This window comes from Cervus elaphus, chromosome 33 (genome assembly GCF_910594005.1).
Source record: "Cervus elaphus chromosome 33, mCerEla1.1, whole genome shotgun sequence".
Taxonomy (NCBI): Eukaryota; Metazoa; Chordata; class Mammalia; order Artiodactyla; family Cervidae; genus Cervus; species Cervus elaphus.
This window is the reverse complement of record NC_057847.1, coordinates 2,704,939-2,731,245: the sequence shown is the minus strand read 5'-3', so window position 1 is coordinate 2,731,245 and position 26,307 is coordinate 2,704,939. Positions and strand designations below refer to the sequence as shown.

Below are 26,307 nucleotides of genomic sequence, written 5' to 3'. Positions count from 1 at the left end.
TAGACTTGATTCAGCTATTAGAAAACTTAGTTATGTTTGGAATAACTTAGCCATATGAATTTACCTTTTCATCTCTTCATTTTTATGAGCATTAAGTGCAAATCAAGTATTTGCAATGAAAATTTAGTTATCGGAATTGAAATGTACAAAATACACAAAATATACAAAATACACAATGGCTTTTGAAGACTTTGTGTGAAAAGAACTAATATAAAACTCTCTTTTTTCTTACTGGTTTTACGTTGAAATGATAATATTTTAAATATATGGTAATAAATACATGATTGATACTGGTTTTACATGTTCTTTTTATCTTTATTTATGTGACTGGTAGACATTCCAAATTACATGTGTGAGTCCCTGGCAGACGTTTCCTGTTGTACCGTGTTCTCTGTACCATTCTCACATTGTCTTCTGAACCTTCCTCTTTACTTTTGGTTCCTTTGGCATGCAGGCAGGAGTTGGCCCCACAGCAGGTTTATAATGAAGATGTACCTGTTTAGAAAACACAAAACAAAAGCTGAATCATGGAAGTAAATAGTACCTTAAAAGTTTTTTGGAAAAGAGAAAAAGAAAAATGCATAAATGACTTTCTCACTAACAATGTCTGTGACCTCAGCTCTTTTCATAAGCATAGATAATTTGCCTTTCCTCTTACAGAGATAGACTTTAACTTTATTTCCAACCTTAAGGTTTTGTGACTAAATGAGACTCATGTGTTGACTTGGCTGATGCATTTGTTGAAAAGTAATCTAAAGGTTTACAGTTTGGAGATTTTGGAGACATCTGATGCATTTTATTATTTGGAAAACAGGTTGGAGAAGTTGTAGTTTGCCCAAAGTAAGCAATGAAACAGATTTCAGAGTAACTCCTATGCTGACAAAGAGCCACAGAAAACCATTTATATTTGGAAATAGAGAGCTATGAAGATTTTTAAGTTAGTGAACTCCGTCAGAATTATACACTTTGACTATGGTTCTGAATTTTCTATTAGGGAAATAAGTTAACATTTGTATTGTGTTCTGTTAATGTATTTTGCTCCATCATGTATGGCCTAAAGCCAGATTCTAGACCGTTTCTTTTAGTGATACGGTTATCAGGGCAGGTTATCAGGTCATGGAGCAGGAAGATGAGGTGAATCAAAAACACAGCCCTGAGCACCCACCTGTATTTTTTGTGGCTGGGAGTGCTGAGCACAAGCCAAGGTTCCCTATTTCCTTTTCTGTGCAACCCTGTGTATGTTGATGTGTGTCTCCTGCTTCTGCCCTTACTCCACTGCTGTAGGTAGAGTAGAGTGAGGATGGAATGAGTTCCTGGATTGAGCCCTGGGGGCAGATACAATGGATGGAGGTTCTACTTAAACCTGCTATTACGTAAGAAATCAAAGAAGTGGAGTAGAATGCTTCTCCGTGGCCTGGTGTTGTGCAGAGGTTCTGGACTTCTCTGCTCAGTGACCATGCCAGGCACTTTGGCTGGAGTAGGGCTGGTGTGGTGGGGCTGCACTGACAGAAGTTCCAAACCAGGCTCTGCTTTGGCTCTTTTCCTTCTCTGACTCCCTTTCTCTTCCTGTTCTCAGGGCCACAGGCCAGGCCTTGCCCACTTGTGCCAGGACTGCCCCCGAGTGGCCGGGTCTTTTCTGCTGTTCTCTGCGCCTTCTGGTCTGCCTTCACACTAACTTGAGTTTCCTTTCTTGGACACAAAAAGGATATCACTTTTCTTTGAAAACCTGGTGGCTGAGCATTGCAGAATTTATCCCCAGCAGCCTGGCGCGCTCTCACCTACAGTGTCCACTGTGTGCACTCCCCTTCTTTGTCTTGACCTCTGTGCCCTGTCCCTTGCATTCTGCTCATGGAACGTTTACTGCTCTTCTCATTATACTTTCTCTCTTCTCCCCATTTACCTGCTGATGGTTTGTTGCTCGAGTTGGATCCTGCAGTTGGAACCAGGTCCCCTGCTCTTTTCCTTGTTGCTGTGTTCCTTGAGCACCTCTTGCTGTGACCTCTGTCATCTGTGCCCACTTCCTTCCTGTGCTTTCTGAGCCCTGGGCATCCCTCACGTGGCCCACTCTGGTGCTGAACTGAGTAGGTCTGAAGGTAGACTTGAGAGTCAGATGCAGAAATGCGAGTGGATCTTATCTGTAAGAATAGTGTTGCATTTGTATTTGAAATGAAGTGCCAGTGGATCTTGTCTTTAAGAATAGTGTCACATTTGTGTTTGAAATGCAGCTTTGGATAAAAAATTATATAACAGTTACTTTTCCTTCCAAAGGTTTATAGAGGAGTTTTCTGTTGTTCTGGACTGTTCCATGCTACTCCTTAGGAGCACATTTGTAAAGCAAGGGGTGTCATTCTGCCTTGCGGTGTCTTGTGTGCACCTCCGCTCCGTTCTGAGTGAGGTATGCTTACTGCACATGCACCTGTCACACTGGGGAAGGGAGCCAGCCGCAGGTCACGTGGGTGTGTGATCTTTATTTCTGATTTTAATTTATGTTGTGATTTTTTTTTACATCCCTCCCCCCTTTAAAGACAAACATAACTTGCTTAATTTTGCAATTCTCTTTCTCCTGCATAGAAACATTGCTTCTCAGACAGTAGCCAGATTGAAAGATGTTGCCCGTCGGATATCATCATGTCTAGACTTTGAGCAACATAGTCGTGAAAGATCTGCTTCATTGGATTTGTTGCTGCGTTTTCAGCGCTTACTTATCAGTAAACTTTATCCAGGAGACAGTGTTGGTCAGACTTCAGAAATTTCTAGTAAGTTACTTAAAGTGTTAAAGTGTCTTGTATGTATTTTGACTTTTTTATTTAGGCTTTTTGACATACCTATTCTGCATGGCCCACATGTGTAGTTCTTATACTATTAGATGTACCAATTTTGGAGGACTTTATTTTGCATCTACTTTTTTTTTTGGACAGATATTTCTGTTTTAAACTCATCAATATTTTTATTTCATTGTGTTCACATTTAAATTCCTTAGACATGAGAAATAGCATCCTTTATGTTCAGGTTAGTCTTATAGAAGGTCTGTTAGACTTATTCCACATGTTAGTTATGGACTGTTAGAGACTGACGTAATGTGGGGACAGAATTGTGACCTAGTATTTGTATGTCACCCTGGTAAGCTGGATGGGTGTAGTAGGAGAAATGCATCATCGTTGGAGGAAGAGAGTCTCAGTTACAGCTTTAGTTTATTAGCTGCTGGATATGTGGGACAGAGTCTCCTGGGAGTTGTTGACTGTTAGGATGAGACTTGAGGGTGCCTGTGAGAATTAGGATGATATGTAAGAAAGAGCTGAGTTCTGTGTATTGTGTAGAGTAGGGCACTTTGCAGAAACTCCAAAGGAGTGGTTGGCTCTTTATAGGATAGTTCTGTGCCAGGGATGGAAGGGTCTGCTACTTCTGTTAGTGTTTTAATAGCTAGTGTATTATAAAACAACTGGATTACTTCCTGAAAGTAGTTAGGCACCTGTAGAGGATGGAAAACTTCAGGTTGAAATCAGCGAACCATTTCAGTCTGAAAGAGGTGTCATAAACTCACAGGGACTAAAATGCTGTTAAGAGCCATGTAGCAGGAGGAGTTGACGATTTTTTATGACATTGAAAACCGCGTAACTTTGTTCATTGAGAGTAATTTTCAGGCTTTAAGATTTGGACTTGGAAAACATATATATTGGATATAAGGTTTTAGAACTCTAAGTTATAACTTTGGCTTAGTGTTTTTAAACACTGTGTAGTTCAGTGTTTAAAAATCGATACATCCAAACTCACTGTTTCTCAAATTATGTGCTGTAAAAGGAGGACTAAGTAAGGGTTAACCACTCCTGTTTGAAAAAATTATTATAGGTAAAAGATATAATAGATAAGGGTAGAATAGTGAGACAATGAAGTTTGTTTACAAAGTAAATTTTGATAGTGCAAATGAGACTCTGTGCGTCTCCCCTGCAGGTCCTGAGCTGATGGGGGTCGGGTCCTTGCTGAAGAAGTACACAGCCCTTCTGTGCACACACACTGGGGACATACTGCCCGTGGCGGCCAGCGTGGCCTCCACCAGCTGGCGGCACTTCGCAGAGGTGGCCTGCATTGTGGAAGGGGACTTCACTGGTACTTGTTTCCTAAATGTCCGCGTGTATTTATTTTTGGAGATTGATGTGATGTAAAATGTATCATTTTGTGATAAGCTTGCATGCCTTTACCTCATATATCTAATCCTGTAGACTAGACTACATGTCTCGTACTGTGGACTAGGCTATATCTAGTCCTAGCCTTTCGGCTTCACCTTTTGCTTTTTTAGTTGCAATTCTAGAGTTAAACAACCTGGTGTATATAGAATTGGTGCTTTAGAGTCATACCACTGTTATTAGCACTTCAATAATGAAGTAAATGGTAATTGTCTAATTTTATTTCAGCAACATAAGAATTAGTTGCCTTTATATTGCTTAATATTTTTTCCAGTTAATTCTATGACAGATTATTATGATGGAATGCTTTTTTTCTGATGATTAACTTAGTTGGAAACACTTAGTTTTTCTGAATAAAAAACTCTAGTTACTCCTTTTGTGTTAAAACAGTGTTTTCAAAAAGTATTTTTATAACTCAAAGGGTTCTGTTTGATACCTATGTTTGCTGAATATACTGAAGGACAAGTGTTCCTTATGTTGTTATTTTAAATGCAGCCCAAGCTTGTAAAGTGATTTTATAGGATAAAGACTTTTGCTTTAAGTCTCACACCTTTTTCCTTCTCTTTTTAATGTAGGCATTCTCCTCCCGGAACTGGTGGTCTCTGTCGTGCTCCTGCTCAGTAAAAACGCTGGCCTCATGCAGGAGGCTGGGGCTGTGCCTTTACTGGGCGGCTTGCTCGAGCATCTGGATCGGTTCAACCACCTGGCTCCAGGAAAGGAGAGGGACGACCTTGAAGAGCTAGCCTGGCCTGGCATCATGGGTATGGCATCTTCACTTAAGGACTTGCACTGGGGGAAGTTTTGTCCTAGTCTGCTCTTTGATTTGAAAGACTAATTTGACAAAGGAACACCAGTTATTGCCATTTTCACTGACGGTAGTGTGGAGAAGGAGGTGGCAACCCACTCCGGTATTCTTGCCTGGAGAGTCCCTTGGACAGAGGAGCCTGGCAGGCTGCGGTCCATGGGGCCGCAGAGTCAGACACGACCGAAGTGACTGAGCACTTTGATAGTAGTGTAAGTGGAAAACAAAGATAATCCACATCAGAGTAGTTTTGGGTTATATTTAAGAAAAATTTTTCTGTTAGTAATGGTTGTTACATCCTGAATTGGATTATTTTAGAGCATTCTGGAAAATCCTTTCTTGGAATTGTCTCCAGAAGATATAGTTGAAGTGCTTAGTTATGATCCTGCTTTGGAGGCAGACATTGATATGGGAGGGCTTTCTTAAACTCACTGGCCTTATGTGATGTTAATGAGTTATGGAATTTCCATAGTCAACTGGGCACTTCCCATCCTTACTGTCTCTAGTGCTTACCAAATTGGAATGAACTTACCTTTTCAAAGTTTTGAACTTTGACACTTTTGAATCTTAAGTCTAAGCACTGTGACTTCTTGGACTTACAGAATTAATTGTGGTTTACCTTTCATTTTATAGGAAACCTGAAGCAAGGTAGGCCTTTCTACGGTTGTAGACTGTCATTTTTATATGGATTACTTAACACAAAAAGTAACAAGTGTCCTAAGGAAAATAACCAGCCTTAGGATATTGAACATTATTTTTTATTTCTTTATTATAGCTAATATTTTCAACACAATTCATCTACTTTGGTGAACTTAAATGGTCATTTGTGACTTTTGTCTGTTTACTCCATATGGTTGAGAGCTTGTAACTTGATCAGCAGTTCAGACAGTTATTATAAGACATTTTTTTATTTTAAAGTATAACATATACACAAAATTACCAAAAGCAACTTTGAGACTGATCACAGGGGAAACCATTTATTAAGCAGAACCTTCCCAAACACTGTCTCTGTCTTACTGAAAGATTTCTCCGGGCTTTTGTGCTTGCCGTTCCCCTACTTCTCTTGATCCTTTTATCAGATAGGCATGTGACCCATAACAAATTAATTGCTTAAATGTTTTTTTGTCTGTTTCTTGGTGATTTGTAAGGCGTGCTTTAGTAGAGAATGCCAGATTTCCACAGTGATTGTACTGGTCCTCATCTCTACGAAGTGTGGAAGTACTCACTGTTCCACCTCCATTCCTAGAGATGATATGCCATTTTTTTCCATAGGTGTTTTGTCTGTAGGATCGTTGTGCCAGCACTTCTGGGTGGAAGGACTATTGTAGTCTCTCCTCTCGAGTACCACCTTTGACTAAATCAGTGGCTGCCTGTGTCTGCTTCTGAGTGTGAGCTTCCTGCCAGAACATACTATACTTGCTGGCACCCTAGTGCACTGTGGAATAGAAGTGGTGATGATGGGCACTCTTGTCTTGCTCCTAGGAACAGAGGAAAAACTACCCAAAGTTCACATATGAAGTATGATGTTTGTTGTAGTTTTTTCTTTGTAGATACCTTAAAATATTAAGGATGTTTCCTTTGGTTTCTGAATGGACATTAAATTTCCTCAAATACTTTTTTCTGCATCTCTTGATGATTACACAGTTTTTTCTATTCATGTTCTAAGAATGGCAGATTTCATTCTTTTTTATGACTGAGTGGTATTTTATCACATATTTGTGTGTGTATATTGTGTGTATATATATTTCACATCTTCTTTGTAACAGATGTAATATTCATCTGTTAATGGATACTGATTGTCCCCACCTTTTGGCTATTGTGATTAATGCTGCTGTGAATATAGGTGTGTAGATGTCTGAGTTCCTGCTTTCACTTCTTTCGTGTATATAGCCAAAAGTCGGTTCAGAATTCTTGCCTGGACAATTCCCTAGACAGAAGAGCTTGGCAGGCTGCAGTCTGTGGGGTCAGAGAGTCGGACATGACTGAGTGATTGAGCACCAGTGCACTGATAATTGTGTTTTTACTTTCTTAAGGAGTTGCCATTCTGTTTTCCACAGCAGCTGTGCCATTTTAAGTTCCCACGGGCAGTGCACAAAGGAACAGTTCTGATTTTTCCACCTGCTTGCTAACACTTGTTTGTTTTTTAAATAATAGCCGTCCTACCTGGAGATTGTCATACTGAGTGAAGGAAGTCAGACAGACAGGAGAAATATCATATGACAGCCCATATATGTGAAATCTAAAAAGAAATGATACAAATGAACTTACTTATAAAACCAGAGACTCATGGTCTTAGAGAACAAACTTAAGATTGCCTGGGGAACGATGGGGAATGAGATAGTTAAGGAGTTTGGGATGAACATGTATGCACTGCTGTATTTAAAATGGATAAACAACAAGGACCTATTGTATAGCATGTGGAACTCTGTTCAATGTTATTTGGCAGCCTGGATGAGAGGGAAGTTTTGGGGAGAGTGAATATGTTTGGCTGAGTCCCTTCACTGTTCATCTGAAACTGTCACAACATTGTTAATTGACTATACCCCAAAACAAAAGAAAAAGTTAAAAAAAAATAGTAGCCATCTTATTAGGATCAAGTGGTATTACATTGTAGTTTTGATTTGGTTTCCCTAATGATTAATGGTGGTGTGCATCTGTTTATGAGCCTGTTGACCATGTACGTATCTTTGGAGAAATGTCATTTCAAGTATTTTTAAGTTAAGTTTCTTGTTGTCGTTGTTGAGTTGTAGAAGTTTGTTGCATATTCTGAGAATATACGACTTGCAAGTATTTTCTCATTCTGTGGGTTGGCTTTTCATTCTGTTGATAGTGTCCTTTGATTTTTTTTTTTTAATGAAGCTTGTCCATGCTATTGGTGTCTTGTCTAAAAAAATGATTGACAGATCCAGTGTTACGAAGCTTTCCTCCTATGTTTTTTTCTAAGAGTTTTATTTATAGTTTTAGCTCTTATGTTTAGGTTTTTAATCTATTTTGAGTCAATTTTTGTGTATGGTGAAAGGTACAGGTCCAACTTGATTCATTTGCATTTGAATATTCAGTTTTTGCAGCATCATTTGTTGAAAAGACTGTCCTTTCCCCATTGAAAGGTCTTGCCATTCTTGTAAAAAAAGAAAATCATTTGCCTATATATTGTGAAGATTTATTTCTGGGTTCTTTATTCTGTTCTATTGCTGTAAATGTCATTATTGTGCTGGTACTACACTGTTCTTTACATTTATTTATTTATTTTTCCTTAGGATTTAATCTGAAATTTTTCTAACTTTTTGAGAAATTATGCTAGTTAGCATAGTGATATTTTTATAATGTTTATTATGAAAATGTTCCAACAGATAAAAGTAGAGAAGATAATATAATGAATGGACCATCAAGTATTTACATTCCTAAGGACTTCCCAAGCAGGCCAGCGGTTAGGATTCCAAGCTTCCACTGCAGGGGGCACAGGTTCAATCCCTAGTCAGAAACTAAAATCCCGCATGCTGCATGGCGTGGCCAGGAAAAAAAAAAATTACTCACATTCCCCAAGCTCTCCTATACTTTTTATCTGATTGATTGTATTATTTTAAAGTGAATTTCTGTCTTTAAAGATTTTTGCACACTTTACCTGTTAACGATAAAAACTTTTTCGGGAGAATGAAAGCACAGTTGCATTGTTCTGTCCAAGATGAACAGATCCATTACCCTTTTTATCAGTGGTTGTGTTGAGTCAGGATGTAGACAGGTCCTCTCTAGTCGAGGTCGTATATACTTGTTTTTCTACCCAACAGTGTATCTCCAGGCTCGCCTCCCTCACTTTGGCTGTACTGTTTATTTTTCTTGTTGTTGTTTTTTAAAGAAGTAGGCTGTTTGTTCTGGAGGATTTCACATTTTCTGAACTTGGTTTATTGCATTCTCTTCTTCAAGTCCCAACACCTTTTGTCAGTGATATTCTCTGTGAACTGCTGATGGGTTTGATGAGGTTTGGTTTCAGTTTTGCTGGGTTGGAGTGTTTCTGAGGTCCTGCTGTGTGCTCTCTGTCTCACCCACGGTGCTGGGTGACTCCCCCTTCAGTTCTGTCACGTGGACCAGGGAGTTCATGTATAGTGTGTCCACTGTACAATCCTCAAGCAACCTTGCCCTCAGCTGGTAACCCAAGGTACAATTTGCACAGGAAAGACATGAGCCTAGCTTGACTCACCATCACCCCCAGCCCACCTTAACTGATTTCTGTGATAGTAAGTTGGAGTCCTAATGCTTCCAAAGGTGACTAATGAAGTTTTCTCTTTTTTTGAAGTATCATTGTTAACGTATTGAATTTTATTGATTTTATGTTTATTAACTTACTTTTTAGCTTTTATTTTTTCCTAATATGTACATTTAAAGACAGAAATGTCTTCAAAAATATACTTAGCTATACTGTTGATTTACAGTATTTGCATTATTGTTCGTTTCAGTTTTCTGATTTCCAGTCATTTTTTTTCCTGGGAATTTTTTATGACATCAGTATAATGACAGCATAGTTTCAAATGTAGAGATTTTAATTTTTTGTTACTTGCTTTATTTATTTATTTATGGCCACACCATACAGCTTACAGGATCTTACAGTTCCCTGACCAAGGATTGAACCCAGGCCCTTGATGGTGAACGCAGAGTCCTAACCACTGGATCACCAGGGAATTCCCTTACCTGTTTTTAACTTAACTGCATTGTAGTCATTGTACATGCTCTGTAACTTGACTTATTTGAAATTTTTGAGATTTGCTTGATGCTTGGTATATGGCCAGACTTACTATTCATCCTATCACGTGGTGTTTTTGGTTTTAAATCGTTCTGTGTCTTTGCTGAATTTTTGTTTGTGGTGTTAGTTATAGTAAGATGTATGTTAATTTCTTATTGTGTTTGTGGATTTGTCTATTTCACCTTGTAGTTCTTTCACGCAATTTGTTCTAGTCATTTTATCTATTGATCTATTGATTCATTGATTTTGGTTTCTGTATACACAGAGTCATTTTTTACAGGTCAGAACTGTAGAAATAATGAGGAAGTGACACTTATACGCAAAGCTGATTTGGAGAACCACAATAAAGATGGAGGCTTCTGGACTGTGATTGATGGAAAAGTGTATGATATAAAGGACTTCCAGACGCAGTCATTAACAGGAAACAGTATTCTTGGTAAGGCGTCGCTTTTTACTTTGTGGATAAAGGTTGTGAATGTGTCATTTTAAGTAGACCATTTGGTTTAAAATGATCAGTTTAGTAACTGCTCCAGGCCTCATACATTTTAGTCTATAAGTGACTTTCTATCACAGCAAATTCAGACATATTTAAAGAATTTCTTATAATTATGCAGATTTTGTTCCAACACTTGTTGGAACTTGTTTCAGGTTCTGAGTTGACCCAGACAGCCCTGGCAGAGGGTGAGAGATCATATCACTTTGGAGTTAACCTGCACAGTCTGTTTCCTGTGCTGAAGTCACGTTACTTTTGCCTGTTTTCTTTCAGCTCAGTTTGTAGGGGAAGACCCAGTGGTGGCTCTGGAAGCTGCTTTGCAGTTTGAAGACACACGGGAATCAATGCATGCTTTCTGTGTTGGTCAGTATCTGGAGGTGAGGCTGTGTGTGTGGTGAGCAAGGTGGACATCAGTGGGCACCCTCTCTGGATATGTCTGATAAGTGGTTTTTACCCTTTAGTATTGATAGCTGGATCTTTTGGAGGAAGGGGTCATTAAATGAAACGCAAAAATCTTTTAGAAATTTTTTTAATAAGCCAATTTGCATTTATTCCTGTTAAGATTTATGGTGTACTGATCTTGAAAAACTATTTTAAAATTGTTAATTTGTAAGAAATACAAACCCTGATCCACACACAAAAAAAAGTTAACTTTTTATCTTTACAATTTTATTGTAATTCTGTGTAGAAATTTGGAAGGACTTACCATCTTGATAGGTATTTTTGAGGAGTAGCTATTTCATAGCATAGTGTTTTAGAATAGAAATATGTCCATTCTATATATCCATAAGCATTGGGATTTATATGTTGAGATTGACTTTCCAGATGTGCATATAGAAGTGACAGAATGTATTAATTTATGCCTCAGTTGTAATGTTTAAAGGATCTTATGAAGGGAAAAATTAATTTTGTTTATAAGTTGTCATGTGACTGGCAGAGTTTAAGATTATTTTCTTTTGAACCCTTTCTGTTCTACCTTCTGTTTGATTTCCTCAGGAATGTTCTAGTTAAGTTGTTTATCATTGCTTTGGATTTTCCACCAGTAGACCTGTGCATGACGTCTGCTCTCAGTTACTGATATCTCCTGTTACTGTGGGGCAGCCTAAGCGCACTTTTATAGGACACAGTCTTTATTACGACAGTATATCTTGTTTAAGGATAAAAGCTGTTGGAATTCTTGATTGAATGTTGTTAATTAACTGTATTTTCATTTCATACTGATAATGAAATTTGTCTTTCCCAGCCTGACCAAGAAGTTGTTACCATACCAGATTTGGGAAGTCTGTCTTCACCCCTTATAGACACTGAGAGGAATCTGGGCCTGCTCCTTGGATTACATGCTTCCTATTTAGCTATGAGCACACCACTGTCTCCAGTTGAGGTCGAATGTGCCAGTAAGAAAAATTTTGTTTTCTGTTAACAGATTAGCAGGTTATTTTAGCTGGAGCTGTAAGTGCCGTTAAGGACAGTGAAGAAGAATGAGCACAGTTGTTGATGAGGAAATGTAAGGATAGTGAGGCTACACCAGTTCGTAGCAATAGCTGTGAGTGGCTTTCATTTGTGTGACCTGTGGCATCAGAGGAAGCTGACGGGTGTGTAGGAAGGTTGAGCCTATGTGTGGTCTCACTTCCACATCCTCTAACAGATTGGCTCAGCTCCCTGCTGCCTAGAAATCTACATGTGGTGGATTGACGGTTCTTCGGGATGGTGTTCTGTTTGAGGATTGTGTTTTTACCAGACTCCAATCCAGCGTATTTGGGGATGGCAGCGTTCGCAACCACCTAGAGTATTACATTTTCTCCATATCCCCTGTGATACATTTGAATGACTCTTCACATATTTATGCATTTCTCCATCTGTTCCTCCACTGAGTATCCAATGCACATCTCTTGAATAATCTCTCATGGAAGTTACCATGTTAGGCACTGAGGATATAAGCACGTATAGAGTTAGATGTACCCTGCCCTTAGTTTGGAGAAGGCAATGGCAGCCCACTCCAGTGTCCTTGCCTGGAGAGTACTGGGGACAGAGGAGCCTGTGGGCTGCCGTCTGTGGGGTTGCACAGAGTCGGACGCGACTGACGCGACTTGACAGCAGCGGCGGCAGCAGCTGCACTCAGTTACTTCCTGAACCTAGACACCATAACCAGGTCGGGTTGGATGGTGGTAGAAGATAGAATGCAGCCATTGATAAGTGGCATGGGAGGTGAGGAGTGGGTGGAGGGAAAGATCTCATGGAGGTGGAACTATCATGAAATTGGAGTCCCAGCAGGCAGGGTGTGTGAGGGCAACATTGAGAAAATCAGCTTTGGGCTGGTGCATGTGGATGGTTAGGGGAGAAAGCTGGTGGGCAAGGATTGCCATGGTGCCTGCTCATCCTGCCTTCTGGACAGACCTTTGGTGCAGGTCCTGTGCACTTTGCTGCCTCAGAGCGTCTAAGATGGGTGATCTTGTCTTCTTCCAAATCAACTAGGAGCTGCCAGGTGTCAGAGTAGAGGGGAGCAGTAGGTATTGTGGTCTTGTTGTGTGGGGATCTCCCCATTCTAGGACATCAGAAGCCACCACTGGAGCAGAGAGACAAGAGGGAGCTCTAAATGGAGAGGTTCAGAGAAGGTCTGGTCACGATTGTGTTTCGGAAGAATTAATGTGGCACTTTGGAGAATGCTCTGAATACTTTAATATCTAAATTTCCAGTCAAAGAACATTGAGCGAACCCAGATTTGATTGCTTGGGTTTTGGAGAAATACTTTGATAGCACAAGTTATTGATAAAAAAATCTGTAGTTATAAAACATTCTTTTAGGTGACTCAGTTTAGTCATCATAGCAGTTATATGGGTATTCCCATTGGCACTGATAGAGGACTTGCTCTTATGGTGCTTGGCCTGTGCATCACACAGGCCTCCTTTACAGCACACTGGATCTCAGGTTTCCAAGCAGCCATCCCTTACTTAAGTTCTTGTCTTGTATGTTCAATAGTCTCTCATTATTATTATATGATTAATGTTCTCAGTTCAGTCGCTCAGTTGTCTCCGACTCTTTGCGACCCCATGGACTGCAGCACGCCAGGCTTCCTTGTCCATCACCAACTCCCAGAGCTTGTTCAAACTCATGTCCATTGAGTTGGTGATGCCATCCAAGCATCTCATCCTCTGTTGGCCCATTCTCCTCCTGCCTTCAGTCTTTCCCAGCATCATGGACTTTTCCAAGGAGTCAGTTCTTTGCATCAGGTGGTCAGAGTATTGGAGCTTCAGCTTCAGCATCAGTCCTTCCAATGAATATTCAGAACTGATTTCCTTTAGGATTGATTGGTTTGATCTCCTTGCAGTCTAAGGGGTCTCAAGAGTATTCTCCAACACCACAGTTCAAAAGCATCAATTCTTTGGCGTTCAGCTTTGTTTATGGTCCAACTCTTACATCCACACATGACTACTGGAAAAACCATAGCTTTGACTAGATGGACCTTTGTCGACAAATTAATCACAAACTGCTTTTTAATATGCTGTTTAGGTTGGTCATAGCTTTTCTTCCAAGGAGCAAGCATCTTATAATTTCATGGCTGCAGTCACTATCTGTAGCAATTTTGGAGCCCAAGAAAATAGTCTGTCAGTTTCCATTGTTTCCCCGTCTATTTGCCATGAAGTGATGGGACCAGATGCCGTGATCTTCGTTGTTTGAATGTTGAGTTTTAAGCCAGCCTTTTCACTCTTCTCTTTCACTTTAATCAAGAGGTTCTTTATTTCCTCTTCAGTTTCTGCCATAAGGGTGGTGTCATCTGCATATCTGAGGTTATTGATATTTCTCCTGGCAATCTTGCTTCCAGCTTGTGCTTCATCCAACCCGGCATTTTGCATGATGTACTCTGCATCTGAGTTAAATAAGCAGGGTGACAGTATACAGCCTTAACGTACTCCTTTCCCAGTTTGGAACTAGTCTTTTGATTAATGCTTTAGGGAGATGTATTATCCTCAACATGTTTTTCTCCTTGGAACTCTTCACATGTGCTGTTCTCCTACCTGGATGCTCAGTGTCTTGGTCTTCATCCAGATCACAAAAACATTCTGGATCAGCCCTCCAAATAATGGGGTGTTTGCTGCCGCACATTCCCACTATAGTACTTTGTAGCGTATAGTTATCCCAGCTGAAGTTGTGGATTCCTTTTGTAAGTGGTGTCTCATTTTCTTTTCCCTGTTAGAAACACAGACTCAGTTTTTACACGGTATCTGTGAAACTGGACAGTGCTATACTTGAGTAGGTGTCCAGTAAATGTTGGACTATTATTTTATAAATGCTGGAACTATTATTTGGGGTTCTGATTCCATACTTAAGATGTGTTGAGTAACTGGAAGGTGTTACCTTTTTTCAGGTAGACATAGGAATTATAAGCCAATCTATGTAAATATGTTAGATGAGACTTTCATATGAGTGATCCTGAATTTCACCTCCTAAATGAAGTGCTTAATTTTCTCTTTCCCCTAGTGTTTATTTCTGAATGGTGCACTCAGATTCTTTTTTAACGTTTGTATATGCACTCTCTAGAGTGGCTTCAGTCATCCATCTTCTCCGGTGGCCTGCAGACTAGCCAGATCCACTACAGCTACAATGAGGAGAAAGACGAGGACCATTGTAGCTCTCCTGGGGGCACTCCTGCCAGCAAGTCCCGGCTCTGTTCCCACAGACAGGCCCTGGGGGACCACGCCCAGGCATTCCTGCAAGCCATCGCTGACAATAACATTCAGGATCACAACGTGAAGGTGAGTGAGGCCTTCCCACACTGTGTCTTCTGTTTACCTTAGGACTTTGACTTGTGAACACCTTAGCACAGACTTTGTTTGCATCTTATTTGGAGGGCTGTCAAGAAGCTGGTTCACTTCAGTGTCCAGTGAGGTTTGAGAAGCATCGCTGATCACAAGTGCATCAGAAGTTGCAGCACTTAGAACTTATGACGATGTTGCAAGGTTGGCTCTGAAGTTACCTCTGGCTGTTTCTGTTGCAGGACTTTCTGTGTCAGATTGAAAGATACTGTAGGCAGTGCCACTTGACCACACCCATCACCTTTCCCCCTGAGCATCCTGTGGAGGAGGTTGGCCGCTTACTGTTATGTTGCCTCTTAAAACATGAAGATTTAGGTATGAATCTCAGTATTTTAGCCGTACATAGATCTTTCAACTGACATATTTCAGTCATAACTAATCTGCACTTTATCTTAAATATCTTTCGCAGGTCACGTGGCATTATCTTTAGTTCATGCAGGTACACTTGGTATTGAGCAAGTAAAGCATAGAACGTTGCCTAAATCAGTGGTGGATGTTTGTAGAGTTGTCTATCAAGCAAAATGCTCACTCATTAAGGTAAGTAGAGTTTGATTCTCTTTCTTCTGTGCTTTGTGGACAGTTGGCGGGGTATCGTTGTTAAGTTGTCCTTTCGTATTTAACTTTGTAGACACATCAAGAACAGGGCCGTTCTTACAAGGAGGTCTGTGCCCCAGTCATTGAACGATTGAGGTTCCTCTTTAATGAACTGAGACCTGCAGTTTGTAATGACCTCTCTATAATGTCCAAATTTAAACTGTTAAGTTCTTTACCCCGTTGGAAGAGGATAGCTCAGAAGATAATTCGAGAACGAAGGAAGAAGAGAGGTAAGGAGGTAAAGGGTGTAGGGGGATGCTTTCACCTGTGTCCCCCTCCTGTCTGTGGTTTGAGGGAGGCTGTTGGCTGTTGCTCACCGCGTGGGCATTTTCACAACTGCTGTAATGTTTTTATGTGTGTTTATGATTAAGTATACAAATGCTGCTTGTTTTGCCGAGACATGAGATAATGATGCACCTTTGGGACTGAGTGTGTTATGTTTTGGTAACTAGTAAACTGATGCTGAAAAATATTGTGAACTTTATTAAGTTGATGGGAAAGATGAAGTGTTTTTTAAACAACTTGTCCTGGTAATAAGATATGGAAAGATTTAATCTTTCCAGTGGCAATTATTCTTGCCGTTCTTGTGAATAAGTGTTTTTATTTGGAATATTGAATGTTCTGAAGCATGGAGGATTATTATAAAAGGAACCAAAAGAGTTACTCATATTTTCAGGAAGCAGCTGTGTAGGGATAGGAAAAAGAGTTTTTGTATTAACCAAAATTTGAATGAAAATACATAAAAAACTTTATAATTTGGTCATTTGCGATTATAAACCTACCAAGGTATTTGGTTATACTCTTATGAATTATATTGATTTATGCACAGATGAACCTATTAAATAACATTAATTAGTGACTTTTTGATGAATATTGCAAGCAATAATGTCATGGAAGACTAATTTATTTTAGAAGCCATCCTGAATTGATTGTTCCTGGGCTTGAACCATAGCTTATCTGGATCCTGGAAATGCTTTGAATTAGGAAATAGGGAAAGAGCATTTCTGAGACCCCTTTAACCCAGGAGGCCAGGAGACTCAGGAGATAGCATCTCAGCTGGGAGGAGAACAGTCCCATCCCCATGTGGCTATTGCCTCCCTGGACTCTGAGCTCACATGGTCACCTCTTAAAATGTCTTGATGTGGGTTACATATTTAATTGCTATTTTAAAATAATTAATGTTTCTGGTCCTGTGCTAACTTTGATGATTCCCTGGTAGGGCACTGCAGGACTCAGAAGAGCTATTGTACTCTTGGTTATTACTGTGAAAACGGGCAGAGGAAGATTAGCAGCATTGACACGTGGTGGAAATTCCAGAGGACACCAGGCCCAGGCTTCCTTCCAGGGTTCCCTCTAGTGAATCACAGAGTCCTGCTCGGTTCTTCCAGCAGTGACATGTGACAAAGCTCTCTGTTGGGGACGCGCGCCTGAACCTTGGTGTCCAGGGTTGTTGGCTGTCAGTCACATGGCCACGGGGGGCCTGCATGATCACTCTCCACTGCCCAGACTCCGTCCAGGGTAGAACAGTTGACATAAGTCACAAGCTCTCTGTTCACTCTGGTGCGGGTGGTCCTGTGCCTAAGGCACACTCTTCTCTGAGAGCGTGTCCAGGTCTCAGAGCTCAGCTCATAGGAGCTGGGCAAGGGCCAGTGTAGATGATACAGGCTTTCTGGGGAATTCGCAGGCTTTGAGCAACCCACACTTGGTATGTTAGTGTTTTATTGTGTTGTCTGCTCTTTATATTATAAAGTAGAAGAAATAGACTAAAAGCCTTGAAGAGTACTAAAAGTAGGGAAGCAACGCCACATATTAAATTGCAAATTCAATAGAAATTTCTCTCATTTAAAAGACTAACTTAAGGGAATATCTTGGTGGCCAGGAGGTTAAGAATCTGCCTCCCAGCATAGGGGATGCAGGTTTGATACCTGGTCAGGGAACTGAGATTCCACATGCTGTGAGGCAGCTAAGCCCGTGAGCCACCACAACTGAGCCCCTATATTCTAGGGCCCAGGCACCACAGAAAGAAGCCCATGCACTACAACTCGTGGAAGCCCGCACGTGGCAAGAAAGAGCCCAGGAGCTGCAGTGAAGACCCAGCACAGCCAAAAAAAAAAAAAAAAAAACACTAAACACAGCCAAAAAGCAAAAAATGACTAACATAGCCAAAGGCATCTAATTGATTCAGTTGTACCCTGGTGATGGAACCAATATACTAGTCCGTGGGCAGATTAGGATCTGTTGACAAATGTAGCCTGCCATTTACTGTGTACTGCCCATGAGCTAAGGCTGGGTTTTGCATTTAAGTTATTTTATAAAAAACAAAGAAGAATGTGACACATGAAAATTATATGAAGTTTAAATAACAGCGTTCACAAATAAAGTTAGCTACTTTTCATGCTGCAGCAGTAGAGTATTTGCAGTAGATTGAATAGCCTGCAAAGACTAAAATATTCACTCTCTGTCCCTTTATGAAAAAGTTTGTCAGCGTCTGGGCTTCTCCTTCTTAAGGGCTTCTCTCCGTTTTAACATTGTCACTGTCTTTCTGTCCCTGACATGCAGTGGCGGAGAGTTATTACTGAATGTCGTGTGAGAATAACTATGATAGTTTTTACTTTTTGTAATTTGAGCACTTGACAATGATATTTACATGTTTTCTTTGAAAACAATATTCATATCCTCTACTCTCATGCAGATTTAAACATTTCTTAATTTAAAATCATATTTAATGATTTTTGTAATGAATGGTGTTTTTAAACATAGTTCCTAAGAAGCCAGAATCTACTGATGAAGAAGAAAAAATTGGAAATGGAGAGAGTGATTTAGAAGAAGCTTGCATTTTGCCTCACAGTCCTATAAATGTGGACAAAAGACCCATTACAATTAAATCACCCAAGGTGAAGTATTTTTTGTGATTCTAAGACTCGCTATGTAGAAACACACCACGTTGGAAGGGAATCCACAAGTATTATTGCTTTGTTTTTGAATATGAGTAGAGAGTATGGTAGTTAATAACAGCATGAATAACTGCCCCAGCGATGCTTAAATGCACTTGACTTATGGTGCCCTGGTCAAATCAATAGCTGTAGAAGTGTTTTCTTTTACTCTTAGCTGTATACTGTGTCATTATTTGTTCACCATTTTAGTCATTCATTCATTTATTCACTCATTCATTGAATGTAGCCTTTGCTCCAAAAACTGTTAACATGGATAATAATTTAACTTTGTCAAGTTAGCCAATTCCAAAGTACATAAGTATACAGATTATACATTGATTTATAAGACTATTTACAACATGGTTGTTTTTATCATTAGTTCCTAAATTTAAACTATGTTACCAGTTTAAACCTAGTGGCATTTATTTATGTTTTCTTTGAGTAATTGTTTTAGAGCATGTCTTAGTATGAATATGGCTAACTGATGGTGAAAATGGTTTTCATTTGTCAGGATAAGTGGCAGCCCCTGTTGAGTACAGTTACAGGTGTTCACAAATACAAATGGTTGAAGCAGAATGTTCAGGGTTTGTATCCTCAGTCTGCACTCCTCAGTACAATTGCTGAATTTGCCCTTAAAGAAGAGCCTGTGGATGTGGAAAAAATGAGAAAATGCCTACTAAAACAGGTAAATTTGCTAAGACCATTCTTCTCTGTCTTGGATAATACATAAACACTTAACAGTATGCATTGATTTTTTCTTTTCACAGTTGGAGAGAGCAGAAGTTCGCCTGGAAGGGATAGATACAATTTTAAAACTGGCAGCCAAAAATTTCTTACTTCCATCTGTGCAGTATGCTATGTTCTGTGGATGGCAAAGACTTATTCCGGAAGGGGTTGATATAGGGTAAAACTTTATAATGTTTTTTCTTAATTAAGCAAGGCTGTGACAACAGAGCGTTGTTTTACTGACGTTAAACGTCTGACAGTATTCTAAGTAAAAGTCTTCATCTTTGTTTGAAGGGAACCCCTTACCGATTGTTTAAAGGATGTTGATTTGATCCCACCTTTTAATCGGATGCTGCTTGAAGTAACTTTTGGCAAGCTGTATACTTGGGCTGTTCAGAATATTCGAAATGTTTTGATAGATGCAAATGCCAAATTTAAAGAACTTGGTAAGTTAAAAATCTGATGGTTGAAAGGCTATATTAAAATTGCTGTTGATGTCGATGATTATTAGCATTATTTCTTAGTTTGACTCTTAATTATATATTCTGGAAACTTTGAAATGCTCATTTTTGCTTTCAAGACTTTCATAACTTTGTACATTAGAATGATAATCTAAGCTGCTTTAAACTTTCTCATATTCTAAACTAAACTTTCAGAATTTTGCAGAAGAGATAGTACTGTACTATCCTAATACAAAGTTTTTGTATTTTAACATTTTTAAGTGTATCACACAGTATATCTTAAAATGCATTTTTTATTACTACATAATTTCCTTAACAGTTTGAGCATCTACAGAGGGAGGATTGGTTTTGTGGAAGACAAGTGAAATCTCTCTCTTGTAATTGACATGAAAGGAGTGAGTCACTAGGGATATTTAGAAGAGCAGTGTTACAAGTTTTGTAGATAGATGGAGACAGCTACATGTGACGTGACGGTGGTATGATTATCACAAAGTAATACGAACTGCCCAGTGTCCACACTCTGTGGATATCTGATGAAAAAGACAGACTATAAAAAAAATTGCTAATGCTTTCTGCTTTGTGTATGTTCTTGGATCAACGCACAAGAAATTTATTTGAGTGCCAATGCCTTTTAGGTATCCAGCCTGTCCCCTTGCAAACCATTACAAATGAGAACCCATCAGGACCAAGCCTGGGGACGACCCCACAAGCTCGCTTTCTCCTGGTAATGCTCAGCATGCTCACCCTGCAGCACGGTGCCCACAACCTGAGCCTTCTGCTGAATTCCGGCACGCTCGCTCTCACACAGACGGCACTTCGTCTCATCGGTGGGTTGGCCTTGCCCTACTAAGTCACCTATGAAAAGTCATTGGCTTGTCTTGATCTCTCTTTCTACAAGCTTTTTTTTTGGTGGATAAGTACAAATAGCATAAAATTTACCATTCTAAGTAATTTCATAATTCATTGTCAGTAATCACATCCACAATGTTGTGCAAGCATTAATACTGTCGTCTATAACTGTTTATCACCTGAAATGCAAACACATGTCCATTTACCAGTGACTCCTGACTTCCCACTCCCCTAGCTATTGGCAGTAGCAAATCTGCTTTCTATCTTTGTGGATTTACTTGTTTGGATGTTTCATACAAATGAAATCATACAAACAAATTTCAGCCTTTTGTATCTGGCTTGTTTAGCATGCATTAATATCAATACTTCATTTCTTTTTATGGCTAGTAAATACTACATGAATATACTATGTTTTATTCATCTTTTGGTGGATATTGGCTTATCTCTACCTTTTGGCCATGCTAAATAGTATTGCTAGGACATTTGTGTACAGGTTTTTTATTTGCAAACTTGTTACCAGTCCGTTTGTTATGTACATAGGAGTAGAATTGCAGGGTCATATGGTATTCCTATGGAGAAGGCAAAGGCAACCCACTCCAGTACTCTTGCCTGGAAAGTCCCATGGATGGAGGAGCCTGGTAGGCTGCAGTCCACGGGGTCGCTAAGAGTCGGACACGACTGAGCAACTTCACTTTCACTTTTCACTTTCCTGCATTTGAGAAGGAAATGGCAACCCATTCCAGTGTTCTTGCCTGGAGAATCCCAGGGACCGCGGAGCCTGGTGGGCTGCCGTCTATAGGGTCGCACAGAGTCGGCCACGACTGAAGTGACTTAGCAGCGTGGCATTCCTGTGTTCAGCTTGCTCAGAAATTGCCAAACTATTTCATAGCACTATATAGCACATTTTACATTTTCACCCGCAGTGGGCCAAGAGTTGCAGCTTCTCCATGTCCTTGCCAGCACAAGTTATTTTCTGATTTTTTTTTTTAATTTAGGCTACCCAAGTTGGTGTGAAGTGATATTTCATTGTGATTCGTTTTACGCTTCTCTAGTACTGAGTGTTGTTTCATGGATCACAGCCTTGTGGTGAAGGGTCTTGCATAACTCAGTGAAGGGGTGAGCCATGCTGTGCAGGGCCATCCAGAATGTCACAGTGACGAGTACTGATAGAACGTGGTCCACTGGGGGAGGGAGTAGCAAACCACTGCAGTATTCTTGCCTGGAGAGCCCCATGGACAGTAGCAAAAGGCAAAAAGATAAGACAGCAGAAGATGAGCTCCCCAGGTTGGAAGGTGTCCAGTATGCTATGGGGGAAGAGAGGAGGGCAGTTACTAATAGCTCCAGAAAGAATGAAGTGGCTAGGGAAAAGTAAAAACAATGTTCAGGTGTGGAGTGTCTGGTGGTGAAAGTAAAAGCCAATGCTGTAAAGAACAATATTGCATAGGAACCTGAAATGTTAGGTCCTTGAATCAAGGTAAGTCAGACGTGGTGAAGCAGGAGATGGCAAGAATGAACATTGACATCTTAGCAATCAGTGAGCTAAAATGAATGGGAATGGGTGAATTTAATTCAGACGACCATTATGTCTACTATTGTGGCCAAGAATCCCTTAAAAGAAATGAAGTAGCCTTCATAGTCAACGAAAGAGTCTGAAATGCAGTGTTTGGGTGCAGTCTCAAAAATGACAGAATGATCTTGATTCATTTCCATGGCAAACCTTTCAGCATCATAGTAATCCAAGTCTCTGCCCCAACCACTGATGCTAAAGAAGCTGAAGTTGACCAGTTTTGTGAAGATCTATGATGCATTCTTGAATTAACACCAAAAAGTGATGTTCATAGGGGATTGGAATGCAAAAATGGGAAGTGAAGAGATACTCAGAATAACAGGCAAGTATGGCCTTGGAGTTTTGTCAAGAGAACACACTGATCATAGCAAACACCCTTTTTCCAACAACCCAAGAGACAGCTCCACACATGGACATCATCCAGATGGTCAATACTGAAATCAGATTGATTATGTTCTTTGTAGCCAAAGATGGAGAAGCTCTATACAGTCAGTAAAAACGAGACCAGGAGCTGACTGTGGCTCAGATCATGAGCTCCATGTAGCAAAATTCAGGCTTAAATTGAAGAAAGTAGGGAAAACCACCAGGCCATTCAGTTATGACCTAAATCAGATCACTTAGTGACTGTATGGTGGTGGTGACAAATAGATTCAAGGGATTAGGTCTGGTAGACAGAGTGCCTGAAGGACTGTGAGCAGAGGTTCATAACATTGTGTAGGAGGCGGTGACCAAAACCATCCCAAAGAGAAATGCAGAAGGCAAAGTGGTTGTCTGAGGAGGCTTTACAAGTAGCTATGAAAAGAAGTGAAAGTCAAGAGAGAAAGGGAAAGATATATCCAGCTGAATGCAGAGTCCCACAGACTAGCGAGGCCTTATTAAATGAATAATGCAAAGAAATGGAGGAAAGCAATAGAATGGGAAAAGACAGATATGTTCCAGAAAGTTGGAGATACATATCAAGGGAACATTTCATACAAGGATGGGTATGATAAAGGACAGAAAGGACACGGACTTAACAGAAGCAGAAGAGATTGGAAAGAAGAAGAGGTGGCACGAATACACAGAGGTATACAATGAAGGTATTAGTGACTGGGATGACCAGGATGGTGTTTTCACACACTTAGAGCAAGACATCCTGGAGTATGAAGTGAAGTGGGCTTTAGGAAGCATTCCTATGAACAAAACAAGAGGAGGTGATGGAAATCCAGCTGAGCTATTTAAATTCCTAAAAGATGATGCTGTCAAAGTGCTGCAGTCAGTTTGCCAGCAAATTTAGAAAATTCAGTGGCCACAGGACTGGAAAAGGTCAGTTTTCATTCCAGTCCCAAAGAAGAAGCAATGCCGACAAATATTCAACCTACTGTACTGTTGCACTCATTTTGCATATTGGTAAGAAAGAAAGAAAGAAAGAAAGAAAGAAAGTGAAGTCGCTCAAGTCATGTCTGACTCTTTGCGACCCCGTGAACTGTAGCCTATTAGGCTTCTACGTCCATGGGATTTTCCTGGCAAGAATACTGGGGTGGGTTGCCATTTCCTTCTCTGGGAGATCGTCCTGACCCAGGGATTGAACCTGGATCTCTCTCAGTGTAAGCAGATGCTTTACCGTCTGAGCCACCAGGAAAGTCCATTACCAGGACTTCAGCCAAGAACTTCCGGATGTACAGGCTGGGTTTCAGAGAGGCAGAGGAAGCAGAGATCAGATTGCCAACATTCACTGGATCATGGTGAGAGCAAGGGAGTTCCAGAAAACATCTGATTTTGCTTCATTGCTAAAGTCTTTGACTGTGGATCACAACAGACTGTGGAAAATTCTTAAAAGACATGGGAGTACCAAACCACCTTACCTTTCTCCTAAGAAACCTGTAAGTGGGTCAAGAAGAAAAAGTTGGCACTGGACATGTAACAATTGTTTGATTCAAAATTGATAGAAGAGTATGACAAGGCTGTATATTGTCACCCTGCTTATTTAACTTTCTTGTAGAGTACATGTGAAACGCTGAGTTGGAGGAATCAAAAATTGCTGAGAGAAATAGCAATAATCTCAGATATGCAGATGATGTCGCTCTAATGGTAGCAAGTGAAGAGGAACTAAAGAGCCTGTTGATGAGGGTGAAAGAGGAGAGTGAAAAAGCTGGCTTGAAACTCAGCATTTAAAAAAATAAACTAAGGTCATGGCATCTGGTTCTATCACTTCATGGCAAATAGAAGGGGAAAAAGTAGAAGCAGTGACCAGTTTTATTTTCTTGGGCTCCAAAATCACTGTGAATGGTGACTGTAGTCATGAAATTAAAAGACTCTTGCTCCTTGGAAGGAAAGCTATGAGAAAACTAGAGAGCATATTTTAAAGTAGAGATGTTACTTTGCCGACAAACTTACTGTTGTCGTGTACAGATGTGAGAGGTGTACTATAAAGAAGGCTGAGTGCCAAAGAATTGATGCTTTTAAATTGTGGTGCTGAAGAAGACTCTGGAGAGTCTCTTGGACTGCAAGGAGAGCAAACCAGTCAATCCTAAAGGAAATGAATCCTGAATATTCATTTGAAGGACTGATGCTGAAACTCCCATACTTTGGCCACCTGATGCAACCAGCCAACTCATTGGAAAAGACCCTGATGATGGGAAAGATTGAAGGCAGAAGGAGATAGGGCGGCAGAGGATGAGATGGTTAGATAGCATCACTGACTCAATGGACATTAATTTGAGCCAACTCTGGGAGACAGTGGAGGATAGAGGAGCCTGGCCTGCTATAGTCCATGGGGTCACAAAGAGGCAGACATATCTTAGTGGCCAAACAACCACAATACTGAATGACATTAGCCTCTTTACCCATGCTTGTTGGCCATTTGTATATCTAGGAAATATGTCTATTCAGGTCCTTTGCTCATTTAAAAATTCAGTTGTGTGTGTTGTTGAGTTGTAGGGGTCCTTTGACATTCTGGATACTAGATTGTTAACAGTGATATGATTAGAGGACTTTTTTTTTTTCACTCTGGGTTTTGTTTTAATTTGGTTTACAGAAATTATAAAATGTCTAGTTTATCTATTAGTATTCTTATTATTCTTCTGTGCTTGTGCTTTTGGTGTTATGTCTAAGAAATCATTGCCAAATCCAAGGTCATGAGGATTACCCATTATATTTTCTCCATTAAGTCTTGTATTTAGTTTTATGATCCTCTTTAAGATGATTTTTTAATATGACGTGAGATGAGGGTTCCCTTTATTACTTTTTTGGTTATCCAGTTGTTTCAGTATCATTTTTTGGAAAGTCTGTTCTCAAATTCTTAGCACCTTGTCAAAAATCATCTTGACTGTGGCTATTTAAGTTAATTTCTAGAATCTAGTTTTGTGTTCTATGTGTCTGTCATCATGCTAATCCCACATTGTTTTGAACACTCTGATAAAAGCTTTGTGGTAAATTTTAAAATGGACAGATATGTCTTTCAACTTTTTCTTTCTCACGATTATTTTAGTTATTTCTAGTTCCTTGCATTTCCATATGACTTCCAGGTCTGGCTTTTCCATGTCTGTTAAAAGACCATTGAGATTTTAAAGGATTGTATTGAATCTGTAGGTCCTTTTGGGGAGTACTGCCATCTTAACAATATTAAGTCTTTTATTCCATGAATATGAGATTATTTTATGTTTGTTTAGGTCTTCTTTCATTTCTTTTAGCAATATTTTATTTATTTATTTATTTTTAGTTTTACATGACTTCAATAGTTTATTTTATTTTATTTTTTCATTTATTTTTATTAGTTGGAGGCTAATTACTTTACAATATTGTAGTGGTTTTTGCCATACATTGACATGAATCAGCCATGGATTTACATGTGTTCCCCATCCCGATCCCCCCTCCCGCCTCCCTCTCCATCCCATCCCTCTGGGTCTTCCCAGTGCACCAGCCCTGAGCACTTGTCTCATGCATCCAACCTGGGCTGGCGATCTATATGGTTTTTTTTGTTGTTATTAGGGTAATGCTGGCCTCACTGAGTAAGTTAGTGAGTAGTTCCCTCTTGTTCTGTCTTTGTTTTTTTTTTGTTTTTTGTTTTTTTTTTTATTTTTTTTAATTTTTTTATTAGTTGGAGGCTAATTACTTCACAGCATTTCAGTGGGTTTTGTCATACATTGATATGAATCAGCCATAGATTTACTCTTG

The 26,307-nt window shown here is 39.8% G+C and overlaps 1 protein-coding gene across 5 annotated transcripts in view; it reads left to right on the top strand.

Annotated features, from left to right (window-relative positions):
• The window catches only part of HERC2 (HECT and RLD domain containing E3 ubiquitin protein ligase 2), a 239,225-nt gene that overhangs the window by 91,768 nt on the left and 121,150 nt on the right, over nucleotides 1-26,307 (top strand). For 4 of the 5 annotated variants that reach the window (XM_043894731.1, XM_043894732.1, XM_043894734.1 and 1 more), the window contains 15 exons: nucleotides 2,572-2,756; nucleotides 3,949-4,104; nucleotides 4,757-4,942; nucleotides 9,984-10,154; nucleotides 10,485-10,588; nucleotides 11,455-11,605; nucleotides 14,748-14,962; nucleotides 15,205-15,337; nucleotides 15,432-15,559; nucleotides 15,651-15,846; nucleotides 18,377-18,510; nucleotides 19,061-19,234; nucleotides 19,317-19,453; nucleotides 19,570-19,721; nucleotides 20,372-20,563. In XM_043894731.1, coding sequence (XP_043750666.1) covers nucleotides 2,572-2,756; nucleotides 3,949-4,104; nucleotides 4,757-4,942; nucleotides 9,984-10,154; nucleotides 10,485-10,588; nucleotides 11,455-11,605; nucleotides 14,748-14,962; nucleotides 15,205-15,337; nucleotides 15,432-15,559; nucleotides 15,651-15,846; nucleotides 18,377-18,510; nucleotides 19,061-19,234; nucleotides 19,317-19,453; nucleotides 19,570-19,721; nucleotides 20,372-20,563 — 2,414 coding nt within the window. The remainder of the gene's footprint in view (nucleotides 1-2,571; nucleotides 2,757-3,948; nucleotides 4,105-4,756; nucleotides 4,943-9,983; nucleotides 10,155-10,484; nucleotides 10,589-11,454; nucleotides 11,606-14,747; nucleotides 14,963-15,204; nucleotides 15,338-15,431; nucleotides 15,560-15,650; nucleotides 15,847-18,376; nucleotides 18,511-19,060; nucleotides 19,235-19,316; nucleotides 19,454-19,569; nucleotides 19,722-20,371; nucleotides 20,564-26,307) is intronic. The other variant, XM_043894733.1, reaches the window with a different exon arrangement.